A 25119-nucleotide genomic window follows, 5' to 3' on the forward strand; every position below is an offset into this window, starting at 1 on the left:
TGTCGAAAGACATGAGACTGTTTATTATTTATTAAATAAATCAATTGGTATATACAGAGATCTAATAAGGGGAAAATTGGAAGACAAGCTTCAGATAGATATTTCATAACCTGCACTTACTGATATAAATACCTATAAAACCAACTATGATACACATTGGCCACATTTGGCCAACGGGGGAGAGACTCCGGGAACCTGAAATGGATTTCCATGAATGCAGGTCCGCTGCAACCAGCTTGGGTAGATTTAAAAACTAAATAAATAAAGCAACACTATACAGTTAAAATGTCTCTACATGAAATAGCTGAGAGATTTCTTCTTCCTTGATCCACCTTCACCATATAATTCATTCCACTGAAGAAGTTCATTCATGTTTGCCGATTCTGATGATACACTAGCACAAACCTGCATTTTAACATGCAATAAGGCATGAAGCTCCTTCTTACATGCACAATGCTCCTCTACCATGAACATGCACATGCACAATGCTCCTCTACCATGATAAAAAGCTTAAAACAGACTAGGTCCAAATAATTACAGTTTTGATCCTACCAATTGATACACATTTACACAACCATTAATCTTGTGTACAAGTCAAATTGACAAAAGCTCACTCCAGGAATATGAAAGGCAAAGATGATACAGAAATATAGCATCAAACCATGTAGAAGTGCATTTAATGGAAGTGAAGAGCATGGAAAGTGAAGAACAGTGATATGTACGGTTGAGGTTATAATAAAAACCCTTAGATCTTAGTCTAATTTCCAAGAGCAAGTTTTACCACTGTGCAGGAGGCCATAAAACATACCTGTTCATGTGCATAGTTAAAATCATCAATGTTAAGAGGACGAATGTCCGCACTACTATGCAATGAAGGGACAGGCCTGCTCTCTGCAACTGCCAATGCTCTTTCCTGAAATAATGCGAGTTAAGTTACATCCCAAGTACTTAATTAGCTTATGACAGTATGAACGACACAGGCTGATGATAATGATTCCAACATAAATAGAAGCACATATCTGGGAATGAAAAAAGCTAGTACACAACTTTAGGAAGAGCATGTTTACATGTCAATCAAAATCACAAATTCAACCAACTGTTGGATGGAAACAGAAACATATGAAACCAGTTTGAGTGAACACAGTCAACTGACCTTTTTCTCTTTCTCCAAAATTTCTCTAATTGGGCAATGAGCAGCTGTGACACACAAATTCTGTGAACAGAAATATAAGAAGGTGACAAGCATGACTTGTGACATTGAATAAAAAAAATAAAGGGAGGAAAACCAGTCATTGGGGCGTTAAAACTCCTAACACATAGAAAGTCAGTTAATAATTCATATAAAGATACAGGATCACCCAGCAGACCTTTAAATCACTCCCAGAATAACCCTCAGTCATATTAGCAATAGCTTTGAGATCAACATTTGGTGCTAACTCTTCCTCGGCCAATATCACTCTCAAAATTTTCTCCCTGTTCGGAGCATCTGGCAAGTTTACCATCAGCCTGCATCAAAGGTGCACTAAACGTTATGATTCCCAATAAACTAGTAATGATTCCCAATAAACTAGTAACAAACGAATGTTCTTCCCATTTTGTCTTCTCTCTTCCGATTAATTAGCTAAGAAAATCCCTGGTTGATTAAATTTACCTTCGTGGAAGCCTCCTAATAACTGCTTCATCAAGGTCGAATGGTCTATTGGTTGCAGCAAGTACAAGCACTCGCTCCTTGTCCTTTGTACGCAAGCCATCCCAATTCACCATGAATTCATTCTTCATTTTCCGCATGGCTTCATGCTCGCCAGGATTTTCTCGTCTTCCTAGCATGCTATCCACCTAATAGACCAGAAGAATGGAGGTACGAAGAGGGTAAACATAATAGTCTTTTTAAGAAAGCAAAAGACAACTTGCAGTAAAAAAAGGATGGCAGATACATTTACATAACATATAAGCTAAAGAGTATATTGTCAACTTAAAAGAGGAGACACACTTTGTATAAGGCACACATGTGACAGAGATACGTTAACTTTATCATAAATATAAGAAGTTAGAGAAAGGGAAATATGAAGTAAATTTTACCAACCTCATCAACAAAAACAACACTAGGAGCTATTTTACTAGCTAATGAGAAGACTGCTTTGACAAACTTCTCTCCTTCACCAAACCACTACAATCAAGAAAAAGTTGTAAGCCATTAAAAGAAGGGCTTTAAAAGACGAAATGGTAAACACAAAAACAAGACATAGGTTGTACCTTTGAAGTAATGCTTGACATTGATATATTAATAAAGTTCGCACCAGCCTCCGTAGCAACAGCTTTTGCAAGCATTGTTTTACCGGTACCAGGGGACCCAAAAAGCAATATTCCCTTGCAAGGCTATACATGATATCTTCATCAGCAATAGAAGTGCGTGAATGATGAAAAAATTACACCAAACCCCACTCCCTATGTAAACAAAAAAATAAAGAATCCCGACGAAGATATAGATCCAAATGGATTTCAACGTCAAGGAAATCTTTTCACCTTTGTCAGCTGTCCTTTACAGAACAATTCAGGCCTCTGAAGTGGCAGCATCACCAACTCTTTCAAAGTATCCTTGACATTTTCCAGGGCCCCAATGTCATCAAAAGTAACCCCAATATCGCAAGGCGGAATAACATCCGCAAGTAGTCTTTTTTCAAAATCATTCTCAGTAGCCACATCCTGAAAACTCGAGCATTAATACTCTGCTTCATGAAGTTAACAACAAAAGGCAACCTATTTACAAAATTGAATTTGCAAAAAACAGAGACTTCACCTTGAGAGATTTTTTCAGACTCTTGGTTTCATTTTGGGTGCCTTGCAAAATATTGAGTCCATAACCAATGCTGTCAGATCAAATATAAGACATATCAGTCCATGCCTCCTTTTGTCAACCCCCCAAAACCAAAAGAACCCTTCAGTTGCCCAAAATAGCAAAATAAGATGACATTATAGTGCAAATCTTCCAACAGTATGAATTAGATAGTAAAATTTAGTTTGACCTTTCACCAGAGATAACCAGCTTGGCCTCTTTTATTGACGACTCAGATTTGTGCATAAAGTGGTGGCTCAAGGCCCAGCCTATTATCTTTTCCACACCTATCACAATCACAAGGAGAACATGAAAATATATTATAATCATGTTAACAATTTCAAACACAAAAAGCCCAACTTCGAGGAATACTTACTCTCACTTGTTAATGCTTGATCTTTTATGCATAAAGTTTCGAGGTCAGGGCAATCAATTCCTATACGACTCAAAACCTGAAAGTTAGGATACTTCAATCAGTCAATAAATTGAGGATACAGTTAAGAAATTCATTATACTCATCTACTTTTTAGGCTAATCGCCCATAAATACAAAAAATGAAAACATTCATCCTAAAATAAATAAACCTTCGCTCTTTTGAGAAGAGCACATGTAGGAGTAAGACATGCATACACACTACCCTCCCCAGACCCCACTTATGGGATTACACCCCGATTGTTGTTGTTGTTGTCTTTTGAAAAGAGATAGGCCTATAAGAAGGTGGATTTAGGTAATATCCAGAACAAGGGCAAGAGAATGAAAATCGGCTAAGCTAGGGAGATGTTTCATTTTTCTAAAACTGAAGGTATCCATGTGAACAGTCCTACATGCTGTACAGCCCAAAAGCATTGAAAGGAGAAGACAAAAAGGCCTTTGCCCTTGGCAAACAAAGGTTCCTTAAGCTGGGGCAGAAGGAGCTCTCACATTGCGAATGCTTGCGATGTTGGACTGAGATTTCAAAGTTTCAATATCCCGTTCTAGCTGTTGCTTCCAGTCAGATAATAATGCTTCATCCTGCCACAATTAAGATACATACTAAATGCTTCAATCACACAATATTTACAGTTGGCAAGCGTATGCGTGAACTAAGAATTTACCTGAGGTAGCTGTATGGTAACTTTGTTGGGGAAAAGACGGATGAGCTGCTTCATTGTTTTAGGGGTTTCTTTGCTTCTATCATGCAACCTACCAAAATTATCCTGGAAAACCGAAGACATTGCAATGCATCGACATCAGTTATTTTACAAGTGCAGTAGCATGAGATGAGTTTAAACTGAGTAACATGGTCAGCAAGGATTCATATTGCCTATCCCAACTTGCTTGGGACTGAGGCATAGTTGTTGATGCTTTATGTGATTCTAAAATGCAATTCGTGATTACATAAATTGCCTTGAAGCTTCTTACAATAGAATAAGAAACCGAGTACTCCATAACTGAACTCCTGAACATATAGACCATGATGGAGAAACAGGTTTTTGTACTGTAGGTAAAAAAATGTTCGAGCAAGTAATCTTGATTTACATGGTGGTAGGCATAGGAAAATAACAAATCAGAGGCAACTCATTTTAACACAAAGCAATGCATCTTCAGAGTACATAGATGCCATCTTAAGGCCTCCCCAATTACAACCCAGCTATTCATCACCACTCGACAAACTAAAAGAATAAAGAAAATATAAAAAGTGAAAGAAGAAAAAAGGCCAGAAAGCTCCTTGCAGATCCCTTTTCTTTAAAAGGTAAAGTATAAATTCAATTACTATAAGCCTGACCTTCCTTGCATTGGAAGGAGAAAACTAGAGAACAAGTTATTGAGGAAAAAAGAGCATATAAAAGAGATAAACGGATTCACATACTGGGAAGGCAAGGTCAAGCAACGCTGTTTGGTTACTTCCTAACTTTGTAAACAGCAGTCCACCAGGATGTGACTGGAAAGCATAAAAGAATTTATCAGTCTCACAAGTCAGAATTTGATCTCAACGGAAAGCAAGACAACTATGCTCTTACATACTTTCTCCTTTCGGTTGTCTGTTTGGGTATAGGAAGCTATGACAACAACATTCTCTGGTAAATGTTCAAGTTTAACCTTGAAAGCAGCATAGGCCTCAGGATTTCCCACCATAGACTTCTCAATGTCTTTGACAAGTAAAACTAATGCACTACTTTTACTTTCTTTTGAAGCAACCTACATATGTAAAACAGAGTAAATTAAAGGAAAGAAACTTGAATACTAGTCCAAGAAAGGAAAGCTATTATGTACATGAAAATTACCTCAAAGAGTTCATCAATGGCCAGTTTATCAATATCATCACTGCTCGAGCTATCAACGCGGAGCAAGTCAGCTGTGTAAGAAAAAAGGTCAAGTTTCAGCAGCAAGACATACTTAGTTATTCCAAATTGATGGGCAACACACACAAAGATGAAATTTTTTAAAATGGACAGTAGCAGAAAACTACCAGCACAAAAAAAACCATGGTCTTCCTCGCAGAGACCACCAAGATCATTGCCTTCTGGAATTGATTTATCGAACCTGACGCCGATCTTAGAGGCCTCATTATCTTCAAATGCAAGAACCACTTTCCCCCTATAACCATATGTTGGACCCCTGTGATCACATGTGTACATGTCATGATTTGCAAAACTATAAAATAAAATAAAAAACAATATATACATCCACTTTTACTTGATAAAGAATAACAAGACTTCTATCTAAACAAGTCAACCTACACAAGCACAGGAATTCCTAATTGCCATATATATGTCCTTTGATACCATATGACTGCTAGATTGACCAAAAATATTGAATATAAATAGTGAAACTCTCAATGATTGCAATCAGAACATTACAATTGCATTGTCCACAGCACATCTTAATGAGTACAATTTGCTTGTCTTCTTCAATTGGTTAGAGATTGAAGACAAAAACATGTAGACCATAACTCAGTAATATTCATAAAACTAAACAGCAATTTAAAATTTAAACAGCAAATTCTAAGTAATAATCTGAACCACATTTACTTGATAAAATAAATAATAACGAATATGTCTAACTTCTCATATGAAGGACTATATTATGTCAGGAGTAACTTAATATTTTGGAAGTCCATAGTCAATATTATTTTCATGTTTGCAAAGAAAAGGACTAGTCACCGGGAAATATCAAAAGGTTTTGAATGATAACTCTTTTTTTATGAAGAGGTTTTGAATGATTACGTAGTAACAACAATATATTAAGACAAATTACACTTAAATTTTCCTAAAGTATTTGACAATAGTGTATATGTAATGCAAAAACACTTTCAACATTTCTTAGATAAAACAAATACTACTCCTATAGTGGACCTTTCAAAAATTATTTATTATTTTTTTCAAAACCGAGAAATCCCAAGAGAGGCTAATGGCGCACATGGTTCGAATCTCGGTGGATAACAGCCCTGCGCTTCTCCACTAAAATACCATGCTTTTGTCTACAACAAGGTTTGAACCCGTGATGTTATTAATTATTAATCTTTTTCAAAAGTATTAATTACTCCTTCTTTGCCATTTTATGTGGCTTTGTTTGACTAGCCACGGAGTTAAAAATAAAGACTTTTGAAACGTATGGTATGAAACAAGTATAGACATTTGTATAGCTATAAACTATCTCAGCAAGGATAAACTGGAAATTTTAGGTTGAATTATTTCTAAATATAGAAATATATCATCCTTTTTGGGACAAACTAAAAGAGTAAGTGTGCCAACATAAAGGGAGTATTCGATATGACCGGCATTATGTTCCATGAATTTTATTTTTTCCGATGAAGTAAGGTATTGCATTATCAAGAGGATGCAAAAGGTTACAATAGAAAACTTGGTTAAGTCTTAGTACGAAAAACTAGTCTAGAGCAGTTAGCTGGAGCCTCTGCCTCTGGGAAGTTGATAGATATTATTAACTTATTTAGATATTATTAACTAGACTAGTTTTTTGTACAAAAAACTAGTCTAGATATTATTAACTTATTTATAATTAGAGAGACAACTATGATTAATTTTTCTATGCATACTTAACCATTTAATTCACTAAGTTCTGAAGTTCATTGGTAGCAGTCACTGTTTATAGGCTACCCCTGTCAAAATTCACCAGAAAGCTAATAGCAACACCGCATATAGAATGCTAAAAGCAGCAGAGACATACACACACGCATGTATGCACCCCACAATTTTGAGGGAGGGGGAGGATCCTATAGAATCCCAATTGAAAGTGCATTTCCAACCCGGTTATGAATGGAGCATAAAAGGGAAGGGAATTATTGAACAAACATCTAGGATGAAGAAAATGTTAACCAAATTCTAGCAGTTACCTCAATGGTGTTTGCAAGGGAGAAATGCCTGACTGTAAAGGACCAACATACTTCACCCTATCACCTGTCAAAATCACAAATCTCACATTGAGCATAGAACTACAACCACAAATCAAAAACTTCAACCCCGATTCTCTTTTTTATTTAGGAAGGAAAAGTTGAAGATTTTATGATCTAACATAAGATGGTAACTCTATCCCATACAACTCCGGGGGGGGGGGGGGAAGAGATAATCCAAAAATGAACTTACTGCAGAACACCCAATTACCTTTCTTGAAAGTGTAGTTTTTGGATGATGCAGTAGATGCCTCCTGCTTAGGCTGAGCATGAGAACTTATTGTAGAACCACCAGTTATATCGGCCTCAACACTTGAAGCTGGCTTCTTATTAAGATGTAGTGCAGCCACCTGGGCAGCACGTTTAGCGAAAGTACTTGCTCTCTCAGGTTTAGAACTTTCTTTTACAGAGTCAATGTCTTTGGCAGTTGACCCCTGCATAATGTTCAAGAAAACAATGAATTGCAGGATTTAGTAAATACAGATGAATTATATTGATACTGACTTCCAAAAAGAACAAATATATATTTGAGTGTCCACCCTATCAGTTTCAATTAACACCCCAGCATATACCCAACTGGTTGCGCTGCAGGAGAAGTGAAAAAAGCAAAGATTCTTCAAGCTTGTACTGACCATGATTTTCCAGTTATTTGCCTCCCATAAAATATCAAAATTATATCTGCTTCTAAGGCTAGAGAAATTATTAAATGGAGAATCAATGAATAAGATATCACTTAATCATTTCAAATACCTTAGTATTGAACTCATATTATTATTGGAGAACAAGAAAAATTTTGAGTTATAGAGGTAATGAGCTCATGCAAGGTCATCTTTTTAATAAAATAAATATTTCCTCGTTCCGCCAAGGAATTTGCTGAGACACCCAAGTTTCCTTTCCTAACTCGCCAATTCTGCATCTAATTTTCTGTATAGTTATAAATGTCTCAGGTCCAAATGTCCTTTCCCTATAAGTACCAAGTCTTTTCTAACTATCAAGCCATCTTGCACATCCCCCACCCCCCACCCCCGGGTTGGTAAGATCAAGAAACAAGAAAACTGGCAGTCCATTATTAGTTTCATGCAGCAGTACAAATTTATGTATAAAAAAAGGCATAGTTGTAAATCATGTTATTTCTACAGTGATCTAATCTTCAAGCTGGACGGAAATCATTGTATATAACAACAACAACAGCCCAGTATAATCCCACAAGTGGGGTCTGGAGAGGGTAGTGTGTACGCAGACCTTACCCCTACCCGAAGGGGTAGAGAGGCTGTTTCCAATAGACCCTCGGCATCCTTCCCTCCAACAACTCCCCACCTTGCTCTGTTAGCGGAAACGTAAAAGAAAGAACACAAGATTTAACGTGGTTCAGATCAAAATAATCCTACGTCCATCAGAGAACAGTTGCCTTTTTAATATTAACAAAGGAAGGGGAGAGTTCCCAATTACACTTAAGAGAATTTCTCTCTTAACTCTCTACTCACTACAATGTGTTGTATTGTTTTTGGGATGGTTTCTACAAATGAAGGAGTGCATCTATTTATAGAGGTAAAGACCTCCTCTTGATGTCATTGGTGACATCAAACTGCCTACTCTTGATGTCATGGGTGACATCAAAGGAGGAAGCTTCCTCCTAGCATACACACCAACTCTTTCCACCAACTCTTCCAATTGACATGCCATTGTTGACTAAACATAAACCAACACCTTCAATCTCCACCTTGGTTTGCGTTTCGAGCGTGCGTGTGAACAACTCTGGCCAAAACTTCTAAGCTTACTGGGCAACCCCGTTGTAAGAAACAAGAAGAATCAAACCATTGTTGAACATACCACCTCCACCTAACAACTGTTCTCTTCGGAGTTGCATCAGTTGATGCACACCCCCGCCAAGTCCTTGCAGTGTGCAAACTTAGCGAGCGGGACTATCTTGGTCAACATGTCTGCAGCATTATCGTCTGTGATAACCTTCACGACCTTGATAGTTCCCTCTTCAACAACATCTCGAATAAAATGAAATCTGACATCAATGTGTTTAGTGCGCTCATGAAATCTCTGATTTTTCATTAGATGAATAGCACTCTGACTATCACATCTAAGAGTTGATTCCAGCTGAACCAAACTCAATTCCGCTACTAAACCTTTCAACCAGATAGCTTCCTTCACCGCCTCCGCTGCTACCATGTATTCTGCTTCTGTCATAGACAAAGCGGCAATCGACTGCAGAGTCGACTTCCAACTAACGGCACTGCCAACGAGGGTAAAGATGTATCCAGTTGTGGACCTTCTTCTGTCAAGATCTCCTGCATAGTCAGAATCTACATAACCGAGAATTGAAATACCTCCACCACTTTTTCGAAAGGTCAGACCAACACCAGAAGCTCCTTTGAGATATCTCAATATCCACTTGACAGCTTCCCAATGCCTCTTTCCTGGGCTGGACATGTATCTACTTACCACACTTACAGATTGAGCAATATCTGGACGTGTGCATACCATAGCATACATAATGCTACCAACTGCACTGGCATAAGGAATCTTTGACATATGCTCCACCTCATCCTCGGACTGAGGCATTTGTAACTCTGAAAGTTTAAAATGAGGAGCTAATGGTGTACTTACAGGCTTGCACGTATGCATATTGAATCTCTTGAGAACCCTTTCAATATACCTCTTCTGAGAAAGATGTACAACACCGTCTTCTCTTGAAATCTCCATACCAAGGATTTTCTTTGCAGCTCCTAAATCCTTCATGTCAAATTCCTTACTCAACAGTTTCTTCAAAGCATTTATCTCTGTAATGTTGTTAGCAGCAATAAGCATATCATCAACATACAACAGTAAATAAATCATTGAGTTACCAGACATCTTCTTGTGATACACACAGCTATCAAATGCACTCCTTGAGAATTCATGTGTAGTCATGAATGCATCAAACCTCTTGTACCACTGTCTAGGGGATTGCTTCAAACCATACAAAGACTTCTTTAGTTGGCATACGTGATCTTCTTTTCCCTCAGCTAGGAAACCTTCAGGCTGATCCATATAGATTGTCTCTTCTAGATCACCGTGTAAGAAAGCAATTTTGACATCAAGCTGTTGAAGCTCCAAGTCAAATTGGGCAACCAATGCTAGCAGCACGCGAATTGAGCTATGCTTCACGACTGGAGATAAAATTTCATTGTAGTCAATTCCCTCCTTCTGACTGAATCCTTTTGCAACCAATCTCGCCTTGAACCTAACATCTTCCACTTCAGGAATTCCCTCTTTCTTTCGGTAGACCTACTTGCATCCAACTGTCCTCTTCCCCTTTTGTCTTTTCACTAAGACCCATGTCTGATTCTTGTGAAGAGACTCCATCTCTTCAGTCATGGCTAACCGCCATTGTACAGCATCCTTGCAAGAAGTTGCTTCAATATACGAGGAGGGCTCCAGATCCTTAATCTCTTCTTGTGCAGCTACGAACGCATATGCAATCAAGTTTGCTTGATCTTATAAGGCGTTCCGGTTCTCGTGTTTGCCTCTTCTCCCTCCCCTTTGCAATTGTGTATGGTTCATTGACAGCAAGTTCTTCAAGGTCTACATCTTCTGACTCATCTTTAACCTGAGTCTCTTGATCCTTTTCCTTGGCAAGCTCCACCGGAAGCTCCACCTGCTCGTCGTTCTTGTTTCCTGAAAACTCCACGGAAACTTTACGGGGATCAAGTATAGAGGATTCATCAAAGGTGACATCTCTACTAACTATAAATTTGAGTAAAGACAAACACCAAAGTTTGTACCCTTTTACTCCATCCACATACCCTACGAATATGGCCTTCTTAGCCCTTGGTTCAAGCTTTCCTTCATTAACGTGATAATAAGCTGGACACCCAAATACTCGTAAGTATGAATAGTTAGAGGGTTCACCTGACCATACCTCATTCGGAGTCTTAAAGTCAATTGCCGATGCTGGAGATCGATTGACAATATGAGCAGCAGTGTGAACTGCTTCAGCCCAAAATACTTTGGACATTTTGGCTTGTAGGAGCATACAACGAGCCTTTTCAAGAAGAGTTCTGTTCATTCTCTCGGCAACTCCATTCTGCTGTGGGGTATGCCTGACAGTCCTATGTCTTGAGATCCCATGAACCTTGCAGAATTCATTAAACTCTTCATTGCAAAACTCCAAGCCATTGTCTGTGCGAAGATACTTGATTTTCCGCTCCATTTGATTTTCAACCAAAATCTTCCACTCTTTAAATGCTTCAAAAGCATCACTTTTTGCCTTCAAAAAATGCACCCAAACCTTTCGTGAGAAATCATCAATAAAAGTGAGAAGATACCTCTTTTTGCCCTTCGATGGAAGTTTAGAGGGACCCCATAAATCTGAATGGATGTAGTCTAGCACTCCTCTTGTCTTGTGTTTGCCAGTGCTGAAGCTGACCTTCTTTTGCTTCCCTAGAACGCAGTGCTCACAGAAGTCAAGTGTGCTGATCTTCTCACCTTCCAAAAGGTTACGATTGCTCAACATCTCCAGTCCACGTGCGCTCATATGACCTAGTCTCATGTGCCATAGTCTTGCCTTGTCATCATTAGATAACTGCACTGTAGATGCATTTGCAGAGCCAACAATGGTGCTTCCGGCCAATGTGTAAAGGCCGTTCTCCAGCTTGCCTTTCAGCATGACTAAAGAACCTTTAGTCACCTTTATAGTTCCTGCTTCGCTCATGTACCTGTAGCCTTGTTCATCCAGAGTACTCAGGGAGATCAAATTCTTCTTCAGATCAGGAACATGACGGACTTGTGTAATAGTCCTCACGACTCCATCATGGCAGCGAACCCGAACTGAGCCAATGCCAACTATTGCACAAGTTGCATTATTGCCCATTACTACGGTTCCTCCACTTTTCTCATAGCTGCTAAACCAGTCTTTTCGGAACGTCATATGCAGAGTGCAAGCAGAGTCTAACACCCATTTGTTTCCATAACTACTATTATTATTACACGATGTTGTTAGTACATAATCATTATCAAAATCATGTACCTGTTCAACTGTGGATGCACTCGCCTTTTCCTTGGACTTTGACATTGGGCAGTCTCGTTCAAAGTGCCCCTTCTTGCCACAACCCCAACACTCTGTATTCTTCTTGTTCACACGAGACTTTGATCTGTGCTTTGATTTGCTCTTTCCCTGTTGGCTAGTCCGGCCTCTCACAAAGAGCCCACTTGCCTGGTCATCTCTATCTCCTTCAATGTGCCTCCGCACATCACTAGAGTTAAGTGCCTGCCGCACTTGCTCAAGCTTGATAGGCTCCTTGCTATACATCATTGAATTCTCAATATCACGATATCCTGAAGTCAATGAAAATAGCAAAGCACATGCAAGCGTCTCCTCCTCCCTTTTTAATTCCTGCAATCTGTAAGTCCATGACAAGTTTATTGAACGCATCTAAATGATCTTGTAACGAAGTACCTGACCCCATCTTAAATGTGTGAAGACGCCGTTGTAACAACATCCTTGTTGTCACTGATCGGTCTTGGTATAGCCCTTCTAGCTTTTCCCATAACTGTTTGGCCGTCTCTTCGGTACCCGTACTCACTTCACAAAGCACGTTAGGTGCAAGGGATAGTTGGATTGCACTCAATGCATCCCCTTCAATCTTCTCCTTGTCGGGAGTTGATATATCCTTAGGATACTTTCCGTCAATAGCATGGATTGAACCTTCCCTCCGCAGTAACGCCATCATCTGGATCTTCCAGATATTGAAGTTGTTGCGTCCACTGAATCTATCAATTTCAAACTTCATGGAACTCATCTTTGCTTGTTCTTCCTCCTTGGATCGTTAAAGAATCATGTTGCTCTGATACCAATTGTTAGCGGAAACGTAAAAGAAAGAACACAAGATTTAACGTGGTTCGGATCAAAATAATCCTACGTCCACCAGAGAACAGTTGCCTTTTTAATATTAACAAAGGAAGGGGAGAGTTCCCAATTACACTTAAGAGAATTTCTCTCTTAACTCTCTACTCACTACAATGTGTTGTATTATTTTTGGGATGGTTTCTACAAATGAAGGAGTGCATCTATTTATAGAGGTAAAGACCTCCTCTTGATGTCATTGGTGACATCAAACTACCTCCTCTTGATGTCATGGGTGACATCAAAGGAGGAAGCTTCCTCCTAGCATCCACACCAACTCTTTCCACCAACTCTTCCAATTGACATGCCATTGTTGACTAAACATAAACCAACACCTTCATGCTCTTGGGGTGACTCGACCTCTTAGTTGGAAGTGGAGGGTGTTTACCATCAGAGCAACCCACCTTGTCTTCGGAAATCATTATATGTGGTAGAAATATATAAAATGTGATAGTCATCCACAAGTATCTCTGGTGACAGCATTACTTTGTATTCTATAACTAAATGGGGGAAATAATAACAGGAAATGTCCATGGTTGTATAAACACCATCGACTGAGCTAATAGCAAGATTCATGATATTTTTTACCATAGAAAAACAGCAATAGAAGCAGAGTACATAAGAGGCTTACACCAGGCAATAAGAGAGAATCAACTATCAGTAGCCTGGCACCAAAGAATTTCGCAAGTGCCTTGGCCAACGTCTCCTGGTAGATCTCTGAACCTGTGAGCAGTGCATCAAAAATGTAATATTAATGGTTGTGTTGAATACATTAAATAGAGATTATCGTAATTATATATGCAGAACAAGATAGAAACACTACCTGCTGGACCTGACAACAAAATCCTAGGGCACAATGTGGGGAGATCTGATGCATATTTTGTGAATTTGTGACACTTCAAATGAATATAAGTAGAAGCAATCAGAACATTCTTCGTGGTTTCACTGTCATGGAACACGGAAAAAGAGAGAACTCAATAAAATAAGTTCCAAAAGTACATTAACGACATCCTGCATCTAGCACTAGACACCAGGAAAAAAAGGGGGAGAAAACCCTGCACATGTACTTCGAAAAATACTAGAGCAAGTTCAACTTGCAAAACCAAAAACTAAAGATTGCATCACAAAGTAATGAGTTCAATAGGAAATACGATTAGAACAGTACACCAAGTTCAACTTACAAAAACTTGAAAATAAAGGTTGCTTAAAGAGTAACAAAGTTCATTACAAGAAACCATTGCAATATATACCAAGTTACCAACTGCACCCATATATTATCTTTTAAATTTTTTACCTATGATGCAATATGAGGAAACATTAATAGCAAACACATGTTATCTAGATACATGCCTATGCTTCTAAAGACACATTCACAATCATATGCATATCAACCATAAGTAGGAAAGAAACAAAACGATAAACACATAACTCCAGCTGAATAATAATAATAATGCAAAAATCAAAACTCCCTTCATACTTTTTCTGACAGGAAAAAGTTCACCCCCAGTCACAGTCTTCCCAGAAGTTGAAGTCACCCAAACATTTGAAAGGAAAAGCACCAAAAAGGCATCAAAATATTTGGAAAGCAACAAAAAGAACAATAATGAGATTATTTATTGCTTGAGATCAATGTGTTCACCTCAAATAATACGGAAAATTTTCAAATGAGACATCAATATTTTTTGAATCAAGTAATCCTTGTTGTAACAAATCTTTAAATGCTTGGTGCCTGGTTGATGTCAAAATTGGCGGGTCAAAATCTCTAAGTAGTTTGCATATTTCCCTTCGCTCTTCAAAATTTCTGGAGAAGTTACCGCTTAAGTCAAATTCAGCAGAAGATCCAGCAAGTACATGCAGGAGAGGTCGCAATTCCTGAGCTGCCCCAGAGATCTTCCCTATCTCTGCATCATCTGAATCAAGTGCACCATCAAGATTCATGTTCTCATTTCTAGTGTCAGGAGATATTACACCAGTCTTCTCCCGCAGCAAAACACCAGGTAAATCACTATGATCAGAAGCATCCTTCATATCAATATCTAAATCATGTTTGTCTGCCACTCCATTTGCAGCTGGCAGTCTGGACATTTCCGAACCTTCTTTCACATCCTTGCCATTTTGAGATGATGGTGGGAGAAGGGACAACTCTTTCTCAAGATTAGACAAAGATGCCAGGGCTGATGCCACTGCTACTGTGGAGGGGTCACCTGACCTTGCCTCAAAATGTAATCCCTTGACTGAACCACTATGAGCTTCAAGTATGCTGATTGGATGTGGCAAGCTAGACTTGTTGTCGTTGGTGATTATGTTAAAAATCTAAAAGTAAGTAAAGGAATCCAAAGTTTCTTCCAGTACTAACATCGATATAGACAACAACAACAACAGCCCACAGGTACTAACATCGATATAGAATGCACACATTTTACATGTATATAAATTCTAAAACAGGGAAAACACATTGGAAAAAGGATACATAAGCATGTTGACCAGACGAGCCAAAAACCACCTCATCGCCATCATTGAGAGGCACAGTAGACATTTTTGGATAGACCTTGCTATTGACTTGCACATCACCTTTCTTGCCAGTAATTTCAAGTAGAGTGACAAATCCTCCTTTCTGGACATATAAAACCGTAAGCAGAATGAAGGGAAACTAAGTTATACTACTTTAAACAACAGGAAAAAAAACATCCAGAGAAAAGATCAATCTCACCTCTTGCTCAATATGCTTCAGATTACATAAAGATTTGCTAACAGAAGGGTCTCCTATACACAAGTCACATTGACGACCTTGACCAACAGAATAAGTAGGACGATGCATGACAAAATGAGGATTCTGCGAAAACAAAATCAAAGTCAATTAGTGCATTCATTTTAGAAGGAAACCAAAAAGCAAGTAAATAGAACTGCCAAAGTTCATGAATTACATAGCAAATGTGTAGACATGATCCAGCCTAATTTTTTTACAAGGACATGATTCACCCTACTTTAAGATGTGAAAAGGGTTGTTTACATTTATATGCCAATTATTTTAAAAGAATAATATTTTCCTATGGCAAATCTCTTGGTGTTGGATAGTTTTCTGGTTTGTTCCTCAAAAAAGTGTTAGAAACAATTATGTTTGGATTGATCGCACAACAAATACAACAACAACAACCCAGTATAATCCCACAAATGGGTTTGGGAGGGTAGTGAGTACGCAGACCTTACCCCTACCCCGAAGAGTAGAGAGGTTATTTTCGAAAGACCCTCGGCTCAAGAAGACGAACAGAGACAATAAATCAGACCGTAATCATAGAAATAGTAACATCAACATAAGGACCAGAAAATAGATGAAAAACAATAACAGTACCAAGTAAATAAAGCTAGGAAGAATAGTTTGGACACAACATTAAACCACTGCAATCTAAGACAAAACCCTATCAGGCTAGTCTCTCACCCAGAACGCAATAGAAAAATGCTCAACTTACCTTCTAACCTACAACCTTAATGCTCGACCTCTACACCTTCCTATCAAGGACCATGTCTTCGAAAATCTGAAACCACGTCATGTCGTGCCTGATCACTTCTCCCTAATAATATTAGGCCGCTCTCTACCTATTCTCGTACCAGCTAACGCCAACCGCTCACACCTCCATACCGGGGCTTTAGGCTTCTCCTCAGCACGTGTCGGAACCATTTAAGCCTCGACTCCCGCATTTTGTCATCCATAGGAGCCACACCCACCTTCTCCTGAATATCTTCATTATTAATCTTATCCATCCTAGTGTGCCCGCACATGCACATCAACATCCTCATTTTTGCTACATTCTATCTTCTGGATATATGAGTTCTTAACTGGCCAACACTCTGCCCTCATACAACATTGGCTAGTATAATAGATTGTTTTGACTAGTTTTTTGTGGGGATAAAGAATATATATATTCTATATGCAATTTTACCTGTTTATAAATATTTACTGTAATTATATTATTTTATAAAATATTAAAAATTAAATACCTATGGGTTTACGCCCCGTGCCTCGAGGCTTACGCCTCGCCTTACGCCTACACCTTTTAAAACACTGGTGCCCGCCAGAGTAACTCCTCGAGACCCCTAATACCTCTCTCTCTGCCTCCCTAATACAGTTCGCCGTCGTCATCCACATGGCGCTCGCATCCCCGCTACTCATCCAAGCTCCCAGAGCCGATAACCTCCCCTCCAACACCTGAGTTTTATCCTTAGTCAAGGCTCCCCACCTGATCCTCGATCGTCCTTGAACAGACCTCTTTTCCTCTTTATCGTGATACCAACATCCATCACCAAGAGCCTATGTTGCGTCACGAGGATCTCACCCGGGATAACCTTGCAATCCTTACACAACCCTCTATCACACCTTCGGAGGAGGAGGTAGTCAATCTGAGTCTTCGCCATCGTACTCTGGAACGTAACCAAATGCTCATCCCTCTTTCGAAAACTAGAGTTCGCAATCACCAGCTCAAATGCTTTAGCGAAATCCAACAATCGCACAACAAATAGTTTTTGCAAAACAAGGAAAAACAACAAAATATCTGTTTGTAGTTAACGGAATAACATTTTGGATTTTTCTTCACAAATAATCTTACTTATCAAACCAGACACTCATATTTGGGGGGGGGGGGTCAAATTCAAGTGCCACCTTAATGTCAACCACAATCAATTGAATTGGGCTTAATATTAGGGATGTGTCCAACAATTAAGCCGAGCAGAGACACAGGAAGCATTGAACCAAATTTAGGTTGTCCTCAATCCAACGTCAACATCATTCAACATGTATCCAACACCAACCCAACCATGTCCTCTTTTCCCCTTTTATTTAAAATGCAAACACCCATATAACCCATGACAATAAAGCACTACCTCTCATATTTATGCTTTTGTAAAGGTTAGTTTCTTCATGGTACAAAGATTGGCCAACTTTCTTTTTTTTGCTTGCACTTTAACTAATCATCCCCCAATACTATGTGCAATGTCTATATAATTTGTATTGAGAAACAACTACAAGCAACACGACTATTGATTGACATAAGATAGCATGTAAAAGCCTGCAAAATCGGTGTACACCCAAAAAGAGGTCTATGCTTGTTGCACTATAAACTTCATAAGTTATTCTCGAAATTCTTCCACAGAGAAAATACTATTAATGAAAGAAAGCTAGAAATGACTCCACTCTCCGGTGGACATGAGGTCCCAAAGGGATCTGATGGTCAAGGCATGAAAGCAAGATCCTGGAAAAAGTTCGAATCACGTCTACAACACTGGTATATTGAGCATCCTTGGAGGGAAGAATACCCGAATAAACTATGTGGGCTGCATGCTATTTGGTAGAGGCATGTGCACGCTGATCCCGACACTAGTGATGTTAAAAACAATGACACATGGCCAAGCGTCAGCCAATTATTATAGTTCCGACAAAAGCACACTTGACAATGGCACAAGACCATTGTAAAAGACACCTTTAATTGAGTGGACATCCAGACAAAATTTAAGATGTATATTTTAGAGAAAGATCAAGTTGCTTGACTTTTAACTTATTCATTTCACCTTTAAATTCTCCAACTTCTAAGTAAAGAACTTTTACGGACTTGGGAATGTAAACACAAATCTATGTCCGATAATCTTATCCTCAAGCTCAAATCGGACTTGGAGTACATATCTAAATTCAATATGAAGCATGGTCCATATACAAATTTAACATGGCACTACTTGAGCATACCTCTTTATAGCTCACATGTACCCAAGAATGTGGATAGTAGATAAGAGAAGCCATAAGTTTCTCTGTACATGTAAAAAGAAACAGGCAAACCGAACACCAAGCTATAATAGGCCTGAGATTTTCGGTTTGGCTCATTGGACTTGAAAAATATTGGGCCAATACTAATGCATATTTTCGATAAAGTCTTTTTATGAAAAGCTTTTGGTAAGGAGGAGGATGTCTTGCCATATAGCTAAATTTGGATATCGAAGGTGCCGAAGAAGGTGTGCTTCTTCACTAGTTCACTTGGTAGTAGCTAGAGGGGTGATCTTGACAATCGAGAACCTTTGGAAACAGAAGGCAGTGTTGTCAAAGGCGCGCTTAAGCCCTGAAGCGAGGCTCAAAACATGTTGAGCGTTTTGCCTCGCTTTGTGGGCGCTTTAGTGTCGCATCAAGGCTCTAAGGCATACTTTTCCTTACCAATGAGTGTAATCCTGAAAGGACGACATTAAACAATTAATATTTCGTTTTATCGTAAATGTTTTTCAATTTCTTTGTCCTTATATTTGTTATTCATGTTTATAATTATTAGTCTTGGACTACATATACACATTTTTACTTTTTCTTCAGTTGTGCCTTTTTTCATTAAAGCACACGCTTTAGTTGCGCTTTGCGCTTAAAGCCCCAACGGACCTTAGAGCTTTTTTGCGCTTTTCGCCTTTGATAACACTGGCGGAAGGTCGTTTCTATAAGTTGGTGTTTCATGTGTAAAGAGGCGGGTGAAGATGTGGATCATCTCCTTCTACTTTGTAGCCTACCATCGAGGTTACGGTGGGAAATACTTACGTGGTTTGGCATCTCATGGGCATTGCCAAGAATTGTAAAAAAGTTAATGTTTAGCTGTTGTGGCCTTGTGGGAGGAGGAGGAGAAGGCATAGTCCATGCACTGTTGCTCCACTAGTAATCATGTGGGTTATTTGGAAAGAAAGAAATAGAAGAGCATTAGAATGGGTAGAGATCAGTTCTGTTCAGTTGAGGAGTAGCCTCGTATCCCTTATTTTCTTTTGGTGCACCCATAAAGTTCCTTGTTGTATAGAAGATTGGGTATATTTCTTAAAGAACCGTATTTTTTTCGGTTTTCTATCTTTTTTGTTATACTTCTTGTATACGTTTGCTTTTGTTTTGGCCTATTCATTAATGAAAATTTATTTACTTTGATAAAAAAAACAGATTAAATAACTAAGACCCCAACATCCAGTAGGAACAAAAAATAGAAGTATGAAAGAAAGAAGCAAGAAAGTGACAACTACCACTCCATTTCCATAGTTCACCTCTTCTTCCTCCGGCCTATTATGCCCCTACCTATTTGAATGATTGAGGTCCTTCTTCCTAAGATCAAAATTAGATGGAGACTCAAAATGCACTGCATAGACTGACTTGGCAAACATTCAAGAGCAGTGGCCAATATCATTTGGTTGTCATTGGACCATTAGGGATCATTGTTTTCATTTAGGATTTCAACTGAAAGATGGTATACCCCAACAGCATATATATATATATATATATAAGGTGGTACACCCCAAGAGTTTATCTTATCCGATTTGCTGAAAAGTGGAGGTTCCGTTTGATATTGCCTTCAAGGATACCGTTTAGCCAGGTGGCTGATTTCAACAAGTTTGTGTTTGGTTCGGTGTTTCGTCTGGACTATAGGTGTTATTAAGTATTGCATATGTTGTATCACTGAGGCAGACGAGATGAATGCTCGGAATTTTATCACCGGATGCAAAAAATAACATCGATAAACTTACTCCTCCGGGTACTGTCCATTTTATTTACAGACCGTGATTGAGCCATTACTCTGCTCTATATTCATGGAAACAAATAGCTGTTTGAAAATCGAACGAAATAAATCACAGTTTTCAGTTTGGTTGCTTTTTACACTCCTAAGTTACATGCAACCGATGTTGGATATAAATTTTCCATGTTTCAATCTTAAGAAAACAGAATCTTAACATGCTAATAATTGTATTCCCTTTATTAAACACTAAACATAACATACCTTCAATAAAAAACTAAAGCATCCAATTTTAAATGGAGGAAATTAACTCAAATTCACAAGTGGAAGGTGAGAATTGTATGCAAGTTTAAATGTTTCAAGCTTTATTCTTCCACTTTCATGGTCAGTATCGTCCTTAATTCCTGCACAGACTATTTAATTTCTTTTGCCTCCAATGCAAGCAGAGTTCAATTTTTGGAATCAAATTTTGATCAAAAGTTACATATTTTCCAAATTTTCAAAGATTAAGATCAAGGAGGAACCTACTTGAGAGCACTGGGAAATAAGTTGTGCCCATGCAGCCCCAACAACATTTGATTTCAGCTGCCGTTTCTTCGCCTTAGACCCATTTAACTTTGCCTTCTCCGCCGCGTCAATCACAGAATGACCTAGAAAAAAAGTCCCCAATTATTAACCAAACAAAAAAAAAAAAAAAGATACAAATTATGATAAAGTGAAAGCACATGCAAAGATAAAAAATGGCACCTAGAGTCATGGGTGACACCAAAGGCTCGCCATCCACTTGATTTTCCGGCGATTTCAGTGGCAGAGAAGCATCAGACGACTTCAAAACAGTAGCAGCAGCAGCCAGATCAGCCGATCGAACCTCTTGCTCAGCAGATTCATTCACCGCACCCTGGGTTTTTCCCCCTAGGGTATCATTAGTTGATGATAGCGCCTCCGCCGCCTATAAAACCGATCAAATAAATTAAACACAAGAAAAGGACTAATTTTTTCCTTTTTCCAGATACATGCAAACATGTATGTACAAAAACAGATATCATCAATCAGATCAAAATTCAAAACAAAACCGAACCTTGGAGCGTTTGCCATTAGGGAGAGGAGACGATGAGGGAGAAGAGAGAGGGCGTTTGGAGGAAGAGGAGCTTCGTCTCGTTTCCACCATGTCTCGATTGGATCAACACACAGAACTACACAAGTAAAATCGATTGCGATATATATATATAGAGAGAGAGGGGGGGGGGAGAAGGTGAATGATTACGGGACGATCAGTTATCAAAGCTCCGCCGGATGATGAATTTATTTATAGATTTTTAAAAAAGGGAGAGGTGTTGGGGGAGTAGAGAGGAGTGATGCGGCAAAAGAGGTTCTACAAGTTTTGGGGAATGAATTGATTTTATAGGCTTCGGGTGAGTCGGGTAACCACCGTGTGAACCTGAATCAGGGTTTTGTTGAGCAATAGCGTCGTAGGAATCGGCAGGGTTAATTTTGGTGAATTAAAATTTGATATGTCAAAAATTAGGTCCTATCCAGGAAAGGGGGAAAAAAAAGAAATAAGTCCAAATTCAAAATTATTCAAATTTTATGTGGATTTACATTAGTGCACTATAAGTTGTAGCTCAACTCGCTTAACTCATCCAACAATTAGAATTTATCTCTTCATTTCACTTCTCTTTAATTGTTTGTATATACAAAAGTAAGTTTCAAAATAATGATTCATTGTGTAATGCAATAGTATTGTCTTTTTTCTCTTTATGTTTTTAACAACACGATGCTAATTTTTTGTTCACTATTATGTAATATTTTTTAAATTGACCCGATAGTTTAATTTTTTTTTATGCTATGCTTGTTTTAACTCTTAAAATAATATTCATACTCACACAAATTCATTTAAATTTTGATGAATTTGACAAGTTATACTTGTACTGTTCAAAAATACAAAAATTAGCGAAAGGAGAATTAAATTAGACACTCTACCAACTCACTCTACATAATATTAGGCACTACCAAGAAATAATATAATTGTCTATAAAGAGTACATCGTTATATCGTTTGTGTGAAAAGACAAGATAAATGACTTATTAACGAGTAGTAAAAATATGCTCAATACAATTTATAAACATGAAGCATAGGATTTTTTAAATTAAATTAAATAATTTTCGGATGAAGGTTTAATGATACGTATTAGGTGAAGTTGACTATGGAGATGATAAAGAAATTAACCTGCCTTTTACCAAGAGTAAAAGAAAATAAATTAGAAAAAGAAAACAAATCAAGGTATCATCTAATATATTTTAAATTTGTTTAATCTTTTTATGGAAAACAAATCAAATATGCTGGTTTTAACCATACCTATTCAAATTCGTTAATGTTCTTAAGGAACATGTATAAACATAATATATGACTAACAATTGTTAGGGATATAGTAGATATGCCCTAGATCCAATATCATATTTGATGATTTGAACATATTTTTGTGAACGTTATTTGATATAAAATATATATGGCATTTGATATTCTTTTATCGTTATTATTAATTGTTTGATTTATTTGATAAGGTCCTTGATTAAATTTTGAGACTTGTCATCGTGATTGAGATCACGATAATGAGAGTAACGTTTCTTATAATTTAATCTAAATTTGTTCTTGATCGTAGGATTATTTATTTGGACATTAGTAATCCGGTTAGATCAATATTTATGTGATCGTCTTTATGTGATAAAGATTAGTTGATCTCATTAACTACATTACATAGATAGATAATGCATATAGAGATATGATCGTTGAACCGACTCATTGGATAATTCCTAATGGTTAGAATTGCCATAAACTGTCAATAGGATATTCTCTTGAAGAATGTGATGTAAGAGTTTCCTTTGACTTGAGATTGTCATAGTAATTGACAAGTTATTTATTGTGCTTTGATACCAGGCACCTATGGCCCTAAGGCGATAGTTGAAAGGATATTGGGTACGATTAAATACTTGGAGAATTAGTGATTGATCAAGATGGAATCTGTCAACTCTTGGTAATGACTTTAAGCTCCATGTTATCATGAATTATAAACGACCAAACTAAGACCTTGGCCAGGGAAATTGAATAAAAGAAGAAATGAGTTTTTTTAGGTCATTTAGTGGTCGATTATATTTGACATGAATACATAGTTGGTCGCCTATTAAGATTTGCCAGTTGAACCATATCCTAGGGTGATCCAGAGCTATAATGACAGAAGGAATTACTACATTATTCTTCTATTGGTTCTTGAGAGTAAATTGTATACTTCATGTTATCTGGTCGTTAAGGAGTGTTGCTAGACACCACCCTTGATTAGTATGTTGATGTGATCAATTTAATTCCGGCTTAATATTGAACCTATGAGGTCCCACACTAACGAGTGTTCTGATCTTTACTAAAAGATTAGTTATTTTATTATTTGATAATTAAATTAAAGAATTTAATTAGTCAAATAGATTTAGTTATTAGTCCAAATGAAATATTATTATATTCTTTGCTAGCATAGAGAATATAATTAATATTGTGAACAAATTGAAGTTTTCTATTTGGAATAGAAAATTAAATTATCTCTTGGTTAAAATATATATGTGATATATATTATTACTATTTATTTATATAGTAATATGTAATATGAAATATGTAAATATGTAATAGATATATATTCAACATAGATATGAAGCTTTTGGAATGGATCTGGGAGAAACAAGTACTAAAAGTACTAGACTTGAAGAGGTAGATATACCTCAAAACCTTGATTTGTTAAATAAATGGACGATTCCTAAAGTTTCTATAAAAACCATTTATGAGTATGGTTGGTTTGATAAACTTTCTTTAAAACAATTGATAAAAACGACTGAACAGTCTTTAGCGTTAAATTCTTCTGAACAGACTATTCGTTTGTTAAACAAACACGATATTGACTTATACAAACATCATTATCATTACTTGTATATTGGTATGGTTCTAATTGCGTTTAAACTTTAATCATTAAAGGGTTACCAGAGACCTTTTTGGCAGCTCTTAGAGATGCTAGAAATCTGAATTTCAGACAGTCTCTGATGGGTTCGATTGAATCTATTGTGGCCTATGGTCCAGTATATTTTAATACTCAACCCAATCTGCAACTATCTCTTTCTGATGTTAATATTCTTGATGCCTTGACTTTAAATGTGAAAACGCATGGTTATAATTATGCGCCTGGTTCTGAACTTATATGTCTGTCTTATAGGATTTATTTTAAATTATTATCTACTTTGAATCCTAGATGTAAGTTATACGATACATCAGATCAGACCATACTGGTAGAAATCAATTTTGCAAGGTCCAAGGTCACCACTAGGAAACCTATTAGGTGGGAAGAAATTAATTTCCCAACTACTTGGACTTTAAATTCGGTTATATCCCCAAGTCAGATTACTAACGACTTGTCAAATACTGAATTTTCATATGTTACTCAAAATCCGGATGGTAGGATTTG

The 25119-nt window shown here is 37.6% G+C and overlaps 1 protein-coding gene across 1 annotated transcript; it reads right to left on the reverse strand.

Annotated features, from left to right (window-relative positions):
- Positions 1–22007, reverse strand: LOC104244168 (uncharacterized). Its single transcript, XM_009799523.2, has 27 exons — positions 21703–22007; positions 21372–21573; positions 21153–21274; positions 15830–15952; positions 15590–15733; positions 14759–15432; positions 13943–14064; positions 13751–13842; positions 7435–7657; positions 7167–7230; positions 5283–5431; positions 5098–5168; positions 4838–5011; positions 4683–4754; positions 3928–4029; positions 3755–3844; positions 3210–3285; positions 3024–3120; positions 2798–2867; positions 2524–2703; positions 2254–2376; positions 2084–2167; positions 1652–1836; positions 1368–1506; positions 1154–1213; positions 809–913; positions 1–405 (listed from the first exon to the last, which is right to left on the reverse strand). Exons 1-27 carry the CDS (start codon positions 21790–21792, stop codon positions 292–294), a joined length of 3747 nt encoding a protein of 1248 aa, XP_009797825.1. The 5' UTR covers positions 21793–22007; the 3' UTR covers positions 1–291.
- Between the last annotated feature and the right edge of the window lie 3112 nt (positions 22008–25119).

The sequence above is a fragment of the Nicotiana sylvestris genome, chromosome 6, assembly GCF_000393655.2.
Source record: "Nicotiana sylvestris chromosome 6, ASM39365v2, whole genome shotgun sequence".
Taxonomy (NCBI): domain Eukaryota; kingdom Viridiplantae; phylum Streptophyta; class Magnoliopsida; order Solanales; family Solanaceae; genus Nicotiana; species Nicotiana sylvestris.

Excerpts from the sequence above, each read along its gene's own strand:
- LOC104244168 (XM_009799523.2), bottom strand. The coding sequence starts at position 21,792 with ATGGTGGAAACGAGACGAAGCTCCTCTTCCTCCAAACGCCCTCTCTCT. Across the intron at positions 1,837-2,083 it reads GTGTTGTTTTTGTTGATGAG|GTGGATAGCATGCTAGGAAG; the intron begins GTTGGTAAAATT and ends CTGGTCTATTAG. Across the intron at positions 914-1,153 it reads TTTTGGAGAAAGAGAAAAAG|GAAAGAGCATTGGCAGTTGC; the intron begins GTCAGTTGACTG and ends GCATTATTTCAG.